This window comes from Misgurnus anguillicaudatus, chromosome 23, assembly GCF_027580225.2.
Source record: "Misgurnus anguillicaudatus chromosome 23, ASM2758022v2, whole genome shotgun sequence".
NCBI classification, from domain to species: Eukaryota; Metazoa; Chordata; class Actinopteri; order Cypriniformes; family Cobitidae; genus Misgurnus; species Misgurnus anguillicaudatus.
Genome location: NC_073359.2, coordinates 23,292,256 through 23,311,368, shown reverse-complemented (window position 1 = coordinate 23,311,368; position 19,113 = coordinate 23,292,256). Strand labels below are relative to the sequence as shown.

The 19,113-nt window shown below is 40.8% G+C and overlaps 4 protein-coding genes across 4 annotated transcripts; 2 read left to right on the top strand and 2 right to left on the bottom strand.

The window, feature by feature from the left end:
• Positions 1–732: 732 nt before the first annotated feature.
• Positions 733–2,153, top strand: LOC141359257 (hatching enzyme 1.2-like). The gene is made up of 5 exons (XM_073861401.1): positions 733–827; positions 917–989; positions 1,100–1,240; positions 1,316–1,433; positions 1,763–2,153. The coding sequence occupies exons 1-5, from the start codon at positions 759–761 to the stop codon at positions 2,151–2,153; spliced, it is 792 nt and encodes a 263-aa protein (XP_073717502.1). The 5' UTR covers positions 733–758.
• Positions 2,154–9,178: 7,025 nt separating this feature from the next.
• LOC141359417 (hatching enzyme 1.2-like) lies at positions 9,179–10,398 on the bottom strand. The gene is made up of 5 exons (XM_073861831.1): positions 10,330–10,398; positions 10,171–10,243; positions 9,920–10,060; positions 9,726–9,843; positions 9,179–9,620 (listed from the first exon to the last, which is right to left on the bottom strand). Exons 1-5 carry the CDS (start codon positions 10,396–10,398, stop codon positions 9,230–9,232), a joined length of 792 nt encoding a protein of 263 aa, XP_073717932.1. The 3' UTR covers positions 9,179–9,229.
• Positions 10,399–11,411: 1,013 nt separating this feature from the next.
• Positions 11,412–12,634, top strand: LOC129452669 (hatching enzyme 1.2-like). Its single transcript, XM_073861830.1, has 5 exons — positions 11,412–11,480; positions 11,570–11,642; positions 11,753–11,893; positions 11,969–12,086; positions 12,192–12,634. The coding sequence occupies exons 1-5, from the start codon at positions 11,412–11,414 to the stop codon at positions 12,580–12,582; spliced, it is 792 nt and encodes a 263-aa protein (XP_073717931.1). The 3' UTR covers positions 12,583–12,634.
• A 3,870-nt stretch (positions 12,635–16,504) lies between these two features.
• Positions 16,505–18,787, bottom strand: LOC141359415 (hatching enzyme 1.2-like). The gene is made up of 5 exons (XM_073861828.1): positions 18,623–18,787; positions 18,464–18,536; positions 18,214–18,354; positions 18,020–18,137; positions 16,505–16,946 (listed from the first exon to the last, which is right to left on the bottom strand). Exons 1-5 carry the CDS (start codon positions 18,689–18,691, stop codon positions 16,556–16,558), a joined length of 792 nt encoding a protein of 263 aa, XP_073717929.1. The 5' UTR covers positions 18,692–18,787; the 3' UTR covers positions 16,505–16,555.
• Between the last annotated feature and the right edge of the window lie 326 nt (positions 18,788–19,113).

The following is a 19,113-nucleotide window of genomic DNA, read 5'->3' as shown; positions in this document are numbered from 1 at the left end:
TTAATCATAAGGAGCTTAATTGGATCTTTCTAAAGCTAGGGCCACACCAAAAGCTTTTTAAATCTTATAAGATTTTCAAAATGTGAGAGACCACAAACAAGACAAAACAAAATCTATGATTTATCAGTGTTGTTCCTACAGTATAGTGTGTGAATTGAGGCTAAATGGTCATCACAGTAAAACATACATCTTCAAATCCCTTTCACAAGTTCACAAACAGCGCGAGTCTCGATGGACCACACAGGAAATCTCGCAATGCCTCGTTGTCAAACGTGACTTCACAGTAAACAAACACAACAGACCGCAGACATACAGAAATTTCATTAATACTGTGGACTGCTTTTTACATCTCTGATGTACATCTGACTTTGGACTGTGCCTGCTGCACCATGAATGTGAGTGTTATGATTTTGTCTTTCATCATTACACTTTCTGATCATAAATATTGAACATGTTAAATATTTCTGATTTGTGATCAGAGCGCCTCTGACGTGCTTCGAGCAGATTTAGATGCTCTTAACACAACGCACACAACAGAAAAATCTGTTGAGATAATAGATTCAACATGAGATAAACTAATGGGTCAGGTCAACGTTTCTCCCTGTAATTAAACACATTAGACCCTGGACACTAAGATGTATCCATAATCCCTCTGCGGACCCACCTACACAAGTGAATATAAAGTCCAGATCAAACAGCACACAGACACCAAACCTCAGCAGAGGAGAATCCTGAACATCTCCATACACTGAGACAACATGGATCCAAGAGCCTCCTTCTCCATTCTGATGCTACTGGTTGGCTTCTCCCAGGCACTTTTTCTACCGGTAAGACCCTGTTTAGTTTCCCTGAACACTCAGATAATAAAGAGTCATTATATAAGTAATATTATACATTTGTCTATTAACAGGAGCAGGAGCTTGCAGATCTGTTAGTAACACAGCAAGAAAATGTGGACATCACTACAAATATTTTAGATACCAACAATGGTCAGTCAGCTTTTAGATTCATATACATATTAGAAATTACTGTCATAATAAGCAAATTCAGATCAGAATATGGTGGTTAACTTCATCAACATCATTTTCTTTTCACACAGGATCTACTGAAGTCTTGCTTGAAGGAGATTTGGTGTTTCCCAAAACCAGAAATGCTCTCTACTGCTTTACCAACTACTGTTTCTGGAAGAAAAACGCCAACAATCTAGTTGAGGTCCCTTACACAGTGAGCAGTGAATTCAGTAAGTAAACCTCCTTCAGTAATATTCATGGTTCAAACCAATGTGAATCTCAAACTGTAGTCGTCTCCTCTGCAGCATATTATGAGAAGAGTACTATCCAGAGAGCCATGACGTCCTTCCACAGCAAAACCTGCATCCGCTTTGTACCCAGATCATCTCAGATTGACTACATCAGTATTGAGAACAAAGATGGGTGAGAACAATCATTAGATATCAACAAGACACATTTAACCACTTTCAGTCCTAAAGAAGAAGATCAGTGGCCGGTTGCATAAACATAGCCCTGACATTAAGACTGCGTCTTAAGAATTATTCTGACTAACTAGCAATTAGTTAGGGCTAATCAGTCTTATTATTTGGATTTAAATAAGACCAATCTACCTTTCTATGTAACATCCTTAAAACAGTTATGATCAGTCTTGAAGAAAAAAATTCATGACTAACTTTAAAGACTAGTCTTAAAGTTTTATGCAACCGGCCACTGAACATTTATATCTGCTCTTGTTTTCTCTCTCCTCTCAGGTGTTACTCGTCTCTTGGTAGGACAGGTGGCAAACAGGTGGTCTCCCTCAACCGGGGCGGCTGTGTGTACCATGGCATCGTTGAACATGAGCTCAATCACGCCCTGGGCTTCTACCATGAGCAAACCAGGAGCGATCGTGACCAGTACGTCAGGATCAACTGGGCAAACATCTTTCCTGATATGGCCTACAACTTCCAGAAACAGAACACCAACAATCAAAACACTCCATACGACTACAGCTCCATCATGCACTATGGAAGAACGGCCTTCGCTACCCAGTATGGCAAAGAAACCATCACTCCCATTCCTGATGCGTCTGTGCAAATCGGACAGAGACAGGAAATGTCAAACATCGACATCCTGAGGATCAACAAACTGTATGGATGCTGAAGCTGAGGCTTATGTACATGTGATGTTACTGATAATTTAATATAAATGATGTTTCTGTAGATGTAATAATGGGGGAATGAAGTGATGATCTTTGTCTTTTGATGGTGTTAGATTTCTGAAATGTTTGATTTTCTTGGAAGGAATAAAGCAAATTAAAAGACAATATGAAGTGTATTTGCAATTCAATGTCAAAGAATGAATTGTCAGATTTTTTTGGCATAAGCTGTCATACTGGGTGACTTAATTCTTTATTGTAGCAGAAAGTATGTCAATATTGAGGTTTACTTATACAGTGCAGTAATACACACAGATCCACATTAAGAGAACTGGATGTCTTTATCTATGACACATTATTTAGTTCATTAAAATCAATGTGTAATTGCTTACTTTTAAATAATTGCAACGAGTCAATTGGGAAAGTTTCAATATTAAACTAACTTTGAGAGGAGCATGGTCATATAATCCACCCAATCAACACAAAGTCTCTCTATATGTGCACCCCTCACCTCCATCCCGAGACAGTTTTTGCAGCATACCTCAACCAACCCATCACCTCACGCTCAATTGGTATCTCTCCCAGTTAAGGAGGGGGAAGTTCTCTGGGTTGGGGCTTAATTCTCTAACTTGGAGCCCTCAATTTGGAGAACGCAGCACATATATTTTATTATCATATTTGAAAATGTGAACTCCTGAAATTAGACTATTAGAGATTTACATCTGGTAAGTTTGGATACAATGAATGTTTAAGGAATCTAATTTGCTGACTGCTGTACCTTTCTGTAAAGCTAACCAAACCATCATCATGACTTAACAAGTCACTCAACCATGTAAAACATGTATGTGATTATGAAATGTGTCAAAGTTTTCTTTATTTAAGAAATGTTTCCAGAGTTCTCAGATATTACTACATTGGCAGAAAAAATGGTCAAAATATGAACCCCAGCTGTTACTGGGGTGGTACCCTTTAAAAAAATACATATTTGGAAATAAAGAGTTCATGTTACTATCTCAGGGGTAAATATTGGTACCAATTTGATGTATACATATCTGTACCTTATGGTCCATTAACTATTAACATCTTGTCTGATGAAGCATTGGCTCACTGCAGGACTGTTTAGCTCTAATGGAGTGGAGTTTTTTTGAGCATGAGGACCTTCAGACTCACACAGAGGCAGTACTCGGCTACATCACAGACTGCATGGACACAGTCACCATGAAAAGCGAGTCCGAATTTACCCTAACCGCAAAACACTAGATGACAGTGAAGGTCCAGTCACAGTTAAATGCGCGCAACTCTGCTTACAAATCTGGGGACCAGGCCAGGTACAGCAGTGCACTGTAATATTTTTTTATTACAGACCTTTTGTATTAACACCTGTGGTGGCAAAATGCTTTAAGAGGCTGGTCCTAAAACAGATCAAGGCCTGCCTTCCAGCCAGCTTCGACTACCACAAGATTGCCTTTAAGGCAGTAAGGTCTACTGAAGAGGCTGTCTCTACTGTCCTTCACACCTCCCTGCATCACCTGGAGAATCCTGGGACATCAGCAAGGTTGCTCTTTATTGAATGCGGCTCCGCTTTTAATACCCTAATTCCGGACATCCTCATGTCCAAGCTTGCTGATTTGAACTTTCCCCCCGCCACATGCACTTGGATTAAAGACTTCCTCACTGATCGCCCACAGTCTGTCAGGATTGGTCACAGGAGTTCATCCACCCTGACGCTCAGCACTGGCTCTCCACAGGGCTGTGTGCTGAGCCCCCTCCTGTACACCATCTACACCTCTGAGTGTACTTCCATGCACCCCTGCAACACTATTATTAAAAGTGCTTACGTGGAGACGGTGTCCTCTTTCAAGTTCCTCGGGACCAACATCTCTAAGGACCTGTCGTGGGCTGCTAATACTACTGCCTTGGTCAAGAAAGCCCAGCAGCATCCTGAGCTGGAATAGGCTGCTGACCAACTTGCTGATCTCCTTCTATTGAGCCACAATTGAAAGCATGTTGGCACATCTTATCGCTGTGTGGTATGCTGGCTGTTCAGTGGCTGATCGGAAGAGGATACAGAGTGTCATCAGAACTGTTGAGAAAGTGACTGGCTGTCCACTTAATTTCCTCCTTGGACTCCATCGCCAGCTCCAGGTGTCTCACTAGAGCCAGGGCAATCATAAAAGACCCCCATCACCCCACCATCTTTTGTTTAGTAAGCTGCCCTCAGGTTTAACATTTAGACCCCTTAGAAGCAAAACAGACAGACTAAGGAACAGCTTCTTGGGCAGTTAGAACTCTAAATGCACTACACTACTGACCCTGCTTCTTACAGTCTTTCTGCAGCGTGCGTGTATGAGCCACTGGTTTACACACAGTCATGATGCCTTTACAATTCTTATTAGTATATACTATCTATGATGCTGTTCATTTATATTTTGATAATTATGTTTTATACTTCACTTTCACTTCTTTGCACCTTTGAGGTCTTGCTGGCAAATTTAGTTTTACAGGCAACTGTATAATGAAAAATAAAGTCTTGAACTTGAACATAGTTGTGTCACTAGTCGGGGCTGGCCACTAATATAAATAAGCCTCACCCCTTTTTAGCTTCCACCTCGAGGAGGTCCCCAAAGCCAACCCAATGACCAGACAACACAAGTGCACGTAAGTATAAAAATAGATTTTTATTGAATTTAATTAAAATAGAGATGGGGAGATGGGGAGGGGGGAAAGTTTTAAAGCTAATGGTCTTTGTTTCGCCCTCCAGGTGGGCCGTGATCGGAAAAGGGGAAGGGGGGGGAGATGGGGCCAAGCGTCCGGGGTCCAAGACTCCACGGGGGGTGTGCAGCTCGAGCTTCTCCGCTTTGTTTTATGATCCTGTGGCGCCCTCCTCTTCCTCCTGGAGGCAAAATGAAATAACAGAGGTAAGTGCTGGGTCAATTTCTTCTTTATCTAATGTACCGATACGTGGTGCTGGGGGTGATCTCTTAACTCATTCCCCGCCATTGACGAGTTATCTCGTCAATTATGAGTTAATATTTAACTAGTAATATGCCTTTCTGGACGAATTTCAAAGTGAAAGTGTAATACCACTTTTATCCACTGGATGGCGCCAAAACCGAATTTATCAAAAACGGAAGTTAAAAAGATTTCAAGGTTTATTTTAATTGCCTTTATGTTTGATAGTCATTCTGAGTCTGATATCTAACATAAATTTGTTTACAAAAACGCAATTTTTTAAGCTTTTTGCTCAAAATGTTGTATTTTTGAAGATAAATATCCATATTTCAGTGGTTAAATTAAGTGGAAAAAGTAAATATATAATGAAACGTTTTTTCCCCATTTTGTTTGTTTGTTTATTGTTTGTTTGAAAGCAAAGGGTGTGTTCTTTAATTTGATATAATTTGTATGTTTATATATTTATAGAAGATAATTTTTCCTGCAAGGAATTTTGTGAAACTTTTGTTAAAATCAAAAAAATGCAGGTGGGCAACTTTTCTCAAAAAGGCTGGCGGTGAATGAGTTAAGTGTTTCTCCAAAAACGTGTTTGGTCTTTCTCTCCACAGGCTACTAACTGGGACACAGAGGATCGATGTTTGGGCCACTGATGACAACTCTCGCCTTTCCAGCTTGGGGTGTCGTACGGTAAGTATGGTTCAGGTAGGACTTCCTAGCTCCCTTTCTCCTCCTTTACAGGCGGTCGTTTCTCTAGTGAGTGCTCAGGGTTTTCTCTTTTCGCAGGCTGCTGGCTGGGACACAGAAAGACAGTTATTCACACTGCTGATGACTCGCTCACCTCTCCAGCTCGGGACAGCATACAGTAAGTACGGTACAGGTAAGTTTTACTCGTTCGCTTTCCTTCTTCACAGGCTGCTGGCTGAGACACAGAAAGACAGTTATTCACACTGCTGATGACTTGCTCACCTCTCCAGCTCGGGACAACGTACAGTAAGTACGGTACAGGTAAGTTTTACTCGTTCGCTTTCTTTCTTCACAGGCTGCTGGCTGGGACACAGAACGTTAATTAATATTCACTGGGGTAGCGTTTCCCCGGCAACGCCGCACACAGTCAAACACAAGGGAGACGTCTGTCTACAGTACTTCCATCTACTCTACTTTGATAACACTCGTGGTCGATCGTCAGACACTTGAACATTTATTTCGTGGGTTGGGAATGATGGACTTACGGTGACCGTGTTCTCTCAACTCGACAGATGCCGCGAGACTGTAGGATGATGGGGCGACCGCTGCTACTGTCGAGGGGAAAATTCCACACCGTCACACCGAGCCGAGCGCTGCCCTCTCTTTTCCGCTTCCTGGACAGGGGCGCCCTTTTGAAGGGGCTTCGGGACAGGTGGGATCTAACTCCGCCTTCCTTCTCAAACAGTGGTTGTTCTGTACAGATACATAAGCAAGCGTTAATCTAAGGTTTTACTCACACAGTCTCGAGCAGTCAAAATCTTCACCACCACTCCACAGAACAACCCAGATCCAAAAGATGGCCGCCGACTATCACCACGGTAAGTATTCGCATCCAGGGGCTCGCCCACAGCATATGCCAGATAGTAAAAGAACTGGTACCCGCAGCCTTCCGTTTTCCCACGGCGAGGTTGGTGGAGGCGTGGTTTTTCTGACAATACACTCAACACAGCAACACACTGCACCACTTCAAAGTGTATTTCCACAGCAACCACAGACTCACCCACAGCACTCAAAGTGAACACTTAGGACGCCCCGTCTTCGTCCACTTCACCGGAGTCCGTTAGGCGATTGTTAACGCGGGCCAGTCGCATCCACGTCACTGTAGCGGGCCCCAACTCGTCTTCCTCCGGCTCTCCCACCGCACTGCTCCGTGGCAGGGCCGTCACTCCTTTCACTCTCCGATACATTCCTCTTCCTTACACACAGATATATGTTTACAACAACACACGGCGAGATGCTTCTTTGTAGTGGCAGTGTTACACAATAATTCCGTAAGTTCTAATTTCTTCATAGATGTGGTCACTCACTCAAACTCTGTTTTTCTTCTGTTTCGTTTCAGTTTCCAGCGATTTCCTGTCGTCTCCCAGCTACTACGGTTTGTTCTGTCCTCCACAGCCACACCAGCTCCAGCCTAAGCGACACCAGCAGCAAAGATAAACAGCACACCACAACAGCACCTAACCACAGCTCCATGCAACAGCACCAACTGTGTTTTTAGACGATCCTCTTATACTGCAGCGTTTACCGGAAGTTCCGGTGTTCCTGTGTTTCCCGTCTGAGCGGAAACACTTCCGGGCGGAACCAAACTCTCCTACTTTTGGTTCCGCCCTGGGAAAGATCGTCACCATGTGACAGTTGGACCGTTTTAAAGGGTAATGCCCCAATGACTGCTAGTTTAGGGTACATATTTTATCCATGTTTCTGACAGTTTACCTCAGGATCTTTAAAGATTAGGGATATGTAGTGTAAAATAAACATGACATCATACTGTAGATAGCATAAAACATCATAGTTTTTTCTGAAAGCGCTCCCTATCCACTGTATAGTGCACTATATCAGGTGTCGGCCTTTTTGTAGTGGTGCCCGAAACCTGAGTAAACAACTTCATTCTCTACATTCATTCACTACCCACAATGCACTCTTATTTTGAGGGTACATTCGATGTACACTCGTTCACTCATATTTCCCATGATGCAAGGGGAGACGAACGCGTAACTTGTATCAGCTGAAGGATACTGAGAGTAAACACCAAACATTTAGGTTTATACACTTTTGTTACTTCTTGTTTTCGGTTATTTTCTACTTTTTTTAAATAAACAAATGAAAAATAATTGTGTTATCTTTTATTTAAAATCTAATACACATTTTTATTTAACAATAAATAAACAGCAGTAAATAAATATTATAAGCAGTTGTTTTGCTCTCTTTATTATCAACTAATAGAATAAACATGACAAAATGTGAAAAACAGTAAGAAAAATAAACTACCATTTCACAGTACAATCAATAAAGCCACACAGGTGTTTATGATGAATCTCTGCGACAGCTCTCTGACGCATGATACTTACGTCAGTGTCCGAAATCGCTCACTCATTTTCATTTGCTTCTTCCCCATATAGTGGACTCAATTGTCATTCCCCATAAAGGAATAGTGAATGGGTGAATGAGGGAACGGTTTCAGACACAGCTCATGAGTTTGTTCTGAAATGTTTTTCTATCACTTGGTGACAATGTCTTTTTTTATTATTTTATGAGTAATACTGTGAAGGACAGACAAATTGTGTTAACAGTTTATCTTGATGGTTGATACATAGACTGTAAAATGACACATAAAATTTATTTAACTAAGTTTTGGAGGAGAATTCACATGTAATCCAACCAGTCAGCATGAGGAGGTCTCTATATATGGCCGCCCCTCACGTCTGTCCCGTTAAAGTTTTTTGCATCCCTCCTCCACCCCATCGCTTCACTCTCAGCTAGTTTCATCTACACCAGTTTTAGAGGAGAGTACTCTGGGTTCGGAGTGATATTCCACGCTCGGAGCCTTCCTGTTGGACAGCACGCCAAAAATGCATTATCCCAATACCCTACTGATTACATGTTTATGCAAACTCAACACACCCCTACTGAAAAATCCAGCTAAAACCAGCATAAGATGGTAGCTGGTTTTGGCTGGTTTTAGCTGGTTTAAGGTGGTTTACGCTGGTCCTCCCAGCCTGACAAAGCTGGTATGCTGGTGGGCCAGCTGGTATTCCAGCATGACCAGCTAAGTCCAGCTAGACCAGCTTAAAATGTGACCAAAACACAGCTAGACCAGCTTGCTACACCAGCAAAACCAGCTTCCTACACCAGCAAAACCAGCTAAAACCAAGCTGGGGACCAGCTAAAACCAGCTCACCAGCTTATGCTGGTCTTAGCTGGATTTTTCAGTAGGGACTTCATCTTTTGTTTTAATTTGCTTTATTTATTCTAATTTAATCAAACGTTTCATAAATCAAACTCCATCAAAGACAAAGATCATCATTTTATTCTCTTATTATAACATCTACAGACACATAAACTATATTAAGTGATCAGTAACATCACGTGTACATAAGCCTCAGGTTCAGCATCCATACAGTTTGTTGATCCTCAGGATGTCGATGTTTGACATTTCCTGTCTCTGTCCGATTTGCACAGATGCATCAGGAATGGGAGTGATGGTTTCTTTGCCATACTGGGTAGCGAAGGCCGTTCTTCCATAGTGCATGATGGAGCTGTAGTCGTATGGAGTGTTTTGATTGTTGGTGTTTTGTTTTTGGAAGTTGTAGGCCATATCAGGAGAGATGTTTGCCCAGTTGATCCTGACGTACTGGTCACGATCGCTCCTGGTTTGCTCGTGGTAGAAGCCCAGGGCGTGATTGAGCTCATGTTCAATGATGCCATGGTACACACAGCCGTTCCTGTTGAGGGAGACCACCTGTTTGCCACCTGTTCTACCAAGAAACGAGTAACACCTGAGAAAAGAGATAAAACAAGAGCATATATAAATGTTCTGGTCTTCTTCTTTAGGACTGAGAGCAGTTAAATGTGTCTTGTTGATATCTTATGATTATCCTCACCCATCTTTGTTCTCAATACTGATGTAGTCGATCTGAGATGATCTGGGGACAAAGCGGATGCAGGTTTTGCTGTGGAAGGATGTCATGGCGCTCTGGATAGTACTCTTCTCATAATATGCTGCAGAGGAGACAGACCACAGTTTAAGAATCACATTTATTGGAGCCCTGAATATTGCTGAAGGGGGTTTACTTACTGAATTCACTGCTCACTGTGTATGGGACCTCAACTAGATTATTGGCATTTTTCTTCCAGAAACAGTTGTTGTTAAAGCAAAAGAGAGCATTTCTGGTTTTGGGAAACACCAGATCTCCTTCAAGCAAGACTTCAGTAGATCCTGTGTGAAAAGAAAATGATGTTAATGAAGTTAACCACCATATTCTGATCTGAATTAGCTTATTATGACTGTTATTTCAGAAATTTATAGGAATCTAAAATCTGTCTGACCATTGTTGGTCTCTAAAATCTTTATACTGATGTCCACATTTTCTGGCTCTGTTACTATATCTGCAAGTTTCTGCTCCTGTTGATAGGAAAAAGCATAATATTACTCATATAATGACTATTTATTATCTGAGTGTTCAGAGAGACTAAACAAGGTCTTACTGGTAGAAAAACTGCCTGGGAGAAGCCAACCAGTATCATCAGAATGGAGAAGGAGGCTCTTGGATCCATGTTGTCTTAGTGTATGGAGATGTTCAGGATTCTCCTCTGCTGAGGTTTGGTGTCTGTGTGCTGTCCGATCTGGACTTTATATTCACCTGTGTAGGTGGGTCTACAGAGGGATTATGGGTACATTTTGGTGTTCAGGGTTTAATGTGTTTATCTACAGGGAGGAACGTTGACCTCACCTGTTAGTCCAAAACCTTACAGAAGATACATTAGATTGTTTTACTAATCCACTGGATTGGTATTAAAGTGCCCACAAACAGTAATAAACAAGTCACATACTGACACATATTTACAGAAAATAGTTTTTTGTAAAATCATCTCAATTGACTGATGCTAAATGTTCAGCATGATCAGATTACTACAGTAGACCAAACTGGAGCTCCTTGTGGTTTATGATTCTGTTTGACGGTAATTTCACTTCATATGAACTGAATATTTTAAAATAAACTGAATAAAACCGTCTTAGGTTGGTTAAAGCTGGTTGTTTCTGTAGGAAGTTGTTGTCCAACATTAAAATTACTCCCTTATAACCTCTGTTGTACACCACAAAGTATCCAGTTAATATGAAATAATATTACAAAGAAGCTTAATAATTATAAATCAGAATACTGAGTTAAAAATCATAAGGAGCTCAATTTTGATCTCTCTTATTTAATTGATTTTGTTGGACATTTTGGTTTTGTCAATGAAGATGCTCTCACAAATGACCATTCTTTATAAATCTGTGTAATTAAAACCCCTGTGTTTGTGGGCACTTTTATACCAATCCAAAAATTATATTACCTCCACTTTAGTGGAGTAGTAAAAGAATCTCAGGTAGCTTCTGTAAGGTTTTGGACTAACAGGGGAACACTCCTCCCTGTAGTTAAACACATTAGACCTTGGACACTAAGATGTATCGATAATCCATCTGTGGACCCACCTACACAGGTGAATATAAAGTCCAGATCAGGCAGCACACAGACACCAAACCTCAGCAGAGGAAAATCCTGAACATCTCCATCCACTGAGACAACATGGATCCAAGAGCCTCCATCTCCTTTCTGATGCTGCTGGTTGGCTTCTCCCAGGCATTATTTCTACCAGTAAGACCCTGTTTAGTCTCTCTGAACACTCAGATAATAAAGAGTCATTATATGAGTAATATTATGCATTTCTCTATCAACAGGAGCAGAAACTTGCAGATATGTTAGTAACAGAGCCAGAACATGTGGACATTACTACAAAGATTTTAGATACCAACAATGGTCAGTCAGCTTTTACATTCATATACATTTTAGAAATTACTGTCATAATAAGCAAATTCAGATCAGAATATGGCGGTTAACTTCATCAACATCATTTTCTTTTCACACAGGATCTACTGAAGTCTTGCTTGAAGGAGATCTGGTGTTTCCCAAAACCAGAAATGCTCTCTACTGCTTTAACAACAACTGTTTCTGGAAGAAAAACGCCAACAATCTAGTTGAGGTCCCATACACAGTGAGCAGTGAATTCAGTAAGTAAACCTCCTTCAGTAATATTCATGGTTCAAACCAATGTGAATCTCAAACTGTAGTCGTCTCCTCTGCAGCATATTATGAGAAGAGTATTATCCAGAGAGCCATGACGTCCTTCCACAGCAAAACCTGCATCCGCTTTGTACCCAGATCATCTCAGATTGACTACATCAGTATTGAGAACAAAGATGGGTGAGGACAATCATTAGATATCAACAAGACACATTTAACCACTTTCAGTCCTAAAGAAGAAGACCAGAACATTTATATCTGCTCTTGTTTTCTCTCTCCTCTCAGGTGTTACTCGTTTCTTGGTAGAACAGGTGGCAAACAGGTGGTCTCCCTCAACAGGGGCGGCTGTGTGTACCATGGCATCGTTGAACATGAGCTCAATCACGCCCTGGGCTTCTACCATGAGCAAACCAGGAGCGATCGTGACCAGTACGTCAGGATCAACTGGGCAAACATCTTTCCTGATATGGCCTACAACTTCCAGAAACAGAACACCAACAATCAAAACACTCCATACGACTACAGCTCCATCATGCACTATGGAAGAACGGCCTTCGCTACCCAGTATGGCAAAGAAACCATCACTCCCATTCCTGATGCGTCTGTGCAAATAGGACAGAGACAGGAAATGTCAAACATCGACATCCTGAGGATCAACAAACTGTATGGATGCTGAAGCTGAGGCTTATGAAGATGTGATGTTACTGATCATTTAATATAAATGATGTTTCTGTAGATGTAATAATGGGGGAATGAAGTGATGATCTTTGTCTTTTGGTGGTGTTAGATTTCTGAAATGTTTGATTTTCTTGGAAGGAATAAAGCAAATTAAAAGACAATATGAAGTGTATTTGTAATTCAATGTCAAAGAATGAATTGTCAGATATTTTTTTGGCATAAGCTGTCATACTGGGTGACTTAATTCTTTATTGTAGCAGAAAGTATGTCAATATTGATGTTTACTCATACAGTGCAGAAATACACACAGATCCACATTAAGAGAACTGGATGTCTTTATCTATGACACATTATTTAGTTCATTAAAATCAATGTGTAATTGCTTACTTTTAAATAATTGCAACGAGTCAATTGGTAAAGTTTCAATATTAAACTAACTTTGAGAGGAGCATGGTCATATAATCCACCCAATCAACACAAAGTCTCTCTATATGTGCACCCCTCACCTCCATCCCGAGACAGTTTTTGCAGCATACCTCAACCAACCCATCACCTCACGCTCAATTGGTATCTATCCCAGTTAAGGAGGGGGAAGTTCTCTGGGTTGGGGCTTAATTCTCTTAACTTGGAGCCCTCAATTTGGAGAACGCAGCACATATATTTTATTATCATATTTGAAAATGTGAACTCCTGAAATGAGACTATTAGACATTTACATCTGGTAAGTTGGATACAATGAATGTTTAAGGAATCTAATTTGCTGACTGCTGTACCTTTCTGTAAAGCCAACCAAACCATCATCATGACTTAACAAGTCACTCAACCATGTAAAACATGTATGTGATTATGAAATGTGTCAAAGTTTTCTTTATTAAAGAAATGTTTCCAGAGTTCTCAGATATTACTACATTGGCAGAAAAAATGGTCAAAATATGAACCCCAGCTGTTACTGGGGTGGTACCCTTTAAAAAATACATCTTTGGAAATAAAGAGTTCATGTTACTATCTCAGGGGTAAATATTGGTACCAAATTGATGTATACATATCTGTACCTTATGGTCCATTAACTATTAACATCTTGTCTGATGAAGCATTGGCTCACTGCAGGACTGTTTAGCTCTAATGGAGTGGAGTTTTTTTGAGCATGAGGACCTTCAGACTCACACAGAGGCAGTACTCGGCTACATCACAGACTGCATGGACACAGTCACCATGAAAAGCGAGTCCGAATTTACCCTAACCGCAAAACACTAGATGACAGTGAAGGTCCAGTCACAGTTAAATGCGCGCAACTCTGCTTACAAATCTGGGGACCAGGCCAGGTACAGCAGTGCACTGTAATATTTTTTTATTACAGACCTTTTGTATTAACACCTGTGGTGGCAAAATGCTTTAAGAGGCTGGTCCTAAAACAGATCAAGGCCTGCCTTCCAGCCAGCTTCGACTACCACAAGATTGCCTTTAAGGCAGTAAGGTCTACTGAAGAGGCTGTCTCTTCTGTCCTTCACACCTCCCTGCATCACCTGGAGAATCCTGGGACATCAGCAAGGTTGCTCTTTATTGAATGCGGCTCCGCTTTTAATACCCTAATTCCGGACATCCTCATGTCCAAGCTTGCTGATTTGAACTTTCCCCCCGCCACATGCACTTGGATTAAAGACTTCCTCACTGATCGCCCACAGTCTGTCAGGATTGGTCACAGGAGTTCATCCACCCTGACGCTCAGCACTGGCTCTCCACAGGACTGTGTGCTGAGCCCCCTCCTGTACACCATCTACACCTCTGAGTGTACTTCCATGCACCCCTGCAACACTATTATTAAAAGTGCTTACGTGGAGACGGTGTCCTCTTTCAAGTTCCTTGGGACCAACATCTCTAAGGACCTGTCGTGGGCTGCTAATACTACTGCCTTGGTCAAGAAAGCCCAGCAGCATCCTGAGCTGGAATAGGCTGCTGACCAACTTTCTGATCTCCTTCTATTGAGCCACAATTGAGAGCGTGTTGGCGCACCTTATCGCTGTGTGGTATGCTGGCTGTTCAGTGGCTGATCGGAAGAGGATACAGAGTGTCATCAGAACTGTTGAGAAAGTGACTGGCTGTCCACTTTCCTCCTTGGACTCCATCGCCAGCTCCAGGTGTCTCACTAGAGCCAGGGCAATCATAAAAGACCCCCATCACCCCATCATCTTTTGTTTAGTAAGCTGCCCTCAGGTTTAACATTTAGACCCCTTAGAAGCAAAACAGACAGACTAAGGAACAGCTTCTTGGGCAGTTAGAACTCTAAATGCACTACACTACTGACCCTGCTTCTTACAGTCTTTCTGCAGCGTGCGTGTATGAGCCACTGGTTTACACACAGTCATGATGCCTTTACAATTCTTATTAGTATATACTATCTATGATGCTGTTCATTTATATTTTGATAATTATGTTTTATACTTCACTTTCACTTCTTTGCACCTTTGAGGTCTTGCTGGCAAATTTAGTTTTACAGGCAACTGTATAATGAAAAATAAAGTCTTGAACTTGAACATAGTTGGACCTTTTTAAAGGGAATGCCCCAATGACTGCTAGTGTAGGTTACATATTTTATTCATGTTTCTGACAGTTTACCTCAGGATCTTTAAAGATTAGGGATATGTAGTGTAAAATAAACATGACATCATACTGTAGATGCCATAAAACATCATAGTTTTTTCTGAAAGCGCTCCCTATCCACTGTATAGTGCACTACATCGGGTGTCGGCCATTTTGTAGTGGTGTCCGAAACCTGAGTGAACAACTTCATTCTCTACATTCATTCACTACCCACAATGCACTCTTATTTTGAGGGTACATTCGATGTACACTCGTTCACTCATATTTCCCATGATGCAAGGGGAGACGAACGCGTAACTTGTATCAGCTGAAGGATACTGAGAGTAAACACCAAACATTTAGGTTTATACACTTTTGTTACTTCTTGTTTTCGGTTTTTTTCTACTTTTTTAAAATAAACAAATGAAAAATAATTGCGTTATCTTTTATTTAAAATCTAATACCATATTTTTATTAAACAATAAATAAACAGCCGTAAATAAATATCATAAGCAGTTGTTTTGCTCTCTTTATTATCAACTAATAGAATAAACATGACAAAATGTGAAAAACAGTAAGAAAAATAAACTTTACCATTTCACAGTACAATCAATAAAGCCACACAGGTGTTTATGATGAATCTCTGCGACAGCTCTCTGACGCATGATACTTACGTCAGTGTCCCAAATCGCTCACTCATTTTCATTTGCTTCTTCCCCATATAGTGGACTCAATTGTCATTCCCCATAAAGGAATAGTGATTGAGGGAATGAGGGAACGGTTTCAGACACAGCTCATGAGTTTGTTCTGAAATGTTTTTCTATCACTTGGTGACAATGTATTTTTTAATATTTTATGAGTAATACTGTGAAGGACAGACAAATTGTGTTAACAGTTTATCTTGATGGTTGATACATACACTGTAAAATGACACATAAAATTTATTTAACTAAGTTTGGGAGGAGAATTCTCATGTAATCCAACCAGTCAGCATGAGGAGGTCTCTATATATGGCCGCCCCTCACCTCTGTCCCGTTAAAGTTTTTTGCATCCCTCCTCCACCCCATCGCTTCACTCTCAGCTAGTTTCATCTACACCAGTTTTAGAGGGGAGTACTCTGGGTTCGGAGTGATATTCCACGCTCGGAGCCTTCCTGTTGGACACCACGCCAAAAATGCATTATCCCAATACCCTACTGATTACATGTTTATGCAAACTCAACACGCTTCATCTTTTGTTTTAATTTGCTTTATTTTTTCTAATTTAATCAAACGTTTCATAAATCAAACTCCATCAAAGACAAAGATCATCATTTTATTCTCTTATTATAACATCTACAGACACATAAACTATATTAAGTGATCAGTAACATCACGTTTACATAAGCCTCAGGTTCAGCATCCATACAGTTTGTTGATCCTCAGGATGTCGATGTTTGACATTTCCTGTCTCTGTCCGATTTGCACAGACGCATCAGGAATGGGAGTGATGGTTTCTTTGCCATACTGGGTAGCGAAGGCCGTTCTTCCATAGTGCATGATGGAGCTGTAGTCGTATGGAGTGTTTTGATTGTTGGTGTTTTGTTTTTGGAAGTTGTAGGCCATATCAGGAGAGATGTTTGCCCAGTTGATCCTGACGTACTGGTCACGATCGCTCCTGGTTTGCTCGTGGTAGAAGCCCAGGGCGTGATTGAGCTCATGTTCAACGATGCCATGATACACACAGCCGTTCCTGTTGAGGGAGACCACCTGTTTGCCACCTGTTCTACCAAGAAACGAGTAACACCTGAGAAAAGAGATAAAACAAGAGCATATATAAACCCACTGCGCAAAATGACGTCAGAATTACGTCTTTTTCATGTAATTTTTGGACGTCCGAATTCGGTACATAAAAGGGGTTGTTTTGTAACGCCAGGCGACGTCTTTTTTGCGACGTCTTCTGCACGTCTAAATGTTTACATCCGTAGGACCTCCGTGTAAGGAAAAAAAGACATGAAAAAAGCGAAAAGAAATGATTTTCTCTGTACTTCACACATCCATTGCAACACCGAACACTTCAGTTGTTTCCTGCCGGCCGTGGGTTTCAAACCACCGATTGCTTGGTTACAAGCCAGTCTCGCTAACCACTCAGCCACACGGCCATATGTTAATTTTGTACATAAGGCACACTTATTGCATTCATAACACGAACGCAACATTATGACAATAGGTAAGAATATTTTCATGTTAAATTATTAGTATGGTCATATATTTTAATATAACGAACTACGCATTTAATTACAGATTTTTAATTGTACATTTAGATGAATTTGTATATAAATAAAGAAAGCAGAAAACACAGTACTGTATAAAATAATACAGACTATTCGTAAGTATTAATCATGTTGATACAATGCTGATATTTGTAAATAAATTTTTTTTTATAGGCCTAATCATGTTATATAGACATAGGCCTGTCATAGACGTCCAAATGACCTCCAAAGAATTAGCCAGTTCAAACTTCAAATCTTGCCCGTAAATATGACGTCCAAATGACGTCCCAAAAATTACCCAGTTCAAACGTCAAATGTTGCCCGTAAATATGACGTCCAAATGACGTCCAAAAAATTACCCAGTTTAAACGTCAAAAGTTGCCCGTAAATATGACGTCCAAGTAGGGTCATGGTTGGACGTCCAAATAGTGGACCTAGTTTGGACGTCGAATAGATGTCCAGAAGTGGTCATGGACCGACGGCCCCAATCTAGACACGATCTGCACGTCTCTTCGACGTCCTGTGTTGAGTGGGAATGTTCTGGTCTTTTTCTTTAGGACTGAGAGCAGTTAAATGTGTCTTGTTGATATCTTATGATTATCCTCACCCATCTTTGTTCTCAATACTGATGTAGTCGATCTGAGATGATCTGGGGACAAAGCGGATGCAGGTTTTGCTGTGGAAGGACGTCATGGCTCTCTGGATAGTACTCTTCTCATAATATGCTGCAGAGGAGACGGACCACAGTTTAAGAATCACATTTATTGGAGCCCTGAATATTGCTGAAGGGGGTTTACTTACTGAATTCACTGCTCACTGTGTATGGGACCTCAACTAGATTGTTGGCATTTTTCTTCCAGAAACAGTTGTTGTTAAAGCAAAAGAGAGCATTTCTGGTTTTGGGAAACACCAGATCTCCTTCAAGTAAGACTTCAGTAGATCCTGTGTGAAAATAAATGATGTTGATGAAGTTAACCACCATATTCTGATCTGAATTAGCTTATTATGACTGTTATTTCATAAATTTATAGGAATCTAAAATCTGTCTGACCATTGTTGGTCTCTAAAATCTTTGTACTGATGTCCACATTTTCTGGCTCTGTTACTACATCTGCAAGTTTCTGCTCCTGTTGATAGGAAAAAGCATAATATTACTCATATAATGACTATTTATTATCTGAGTGTTCAGAGAGACTAAACAAGGTCTTACTGGTAGAAAAACTGCCTGGGAGAAGCCAACCAGCAGCATCAGAATGGAGAAGGAGGCTCTTGGATCCATGTTGTCTCAGTGTATGGAGATGTTCAGGATTCTCCTCTGCTGAGGTTTGGTGTCTGTGTGCTGTCCGATCTGGACTTTATATTCACCTGTGTAGGTGGGTCTACTGAGGGATTATTGGTACATTTTGGTGTTCAGGGTTTTTGTGTTTATCTACAGGGAGGAACGTTGACCTCACCTGTTAGTCCAAAACCTTACAGAAGATACATTAGATTGTTTTACTAATCCACTGGATTGGTATTAAAGTGCCCACAAACAGTAATAAACAAGTCACATACTGACACATATTTACAGAAAATAGTTTTTTGTAAAATCATCTCAATTGACTGATGCTAAATGTTCAGCATGATCAGATTACTACAGTAGACCAAACTGGAGCTCCTTGTGGTTTATGATTCTGTTTGACTGTAATTTCACTTCATATG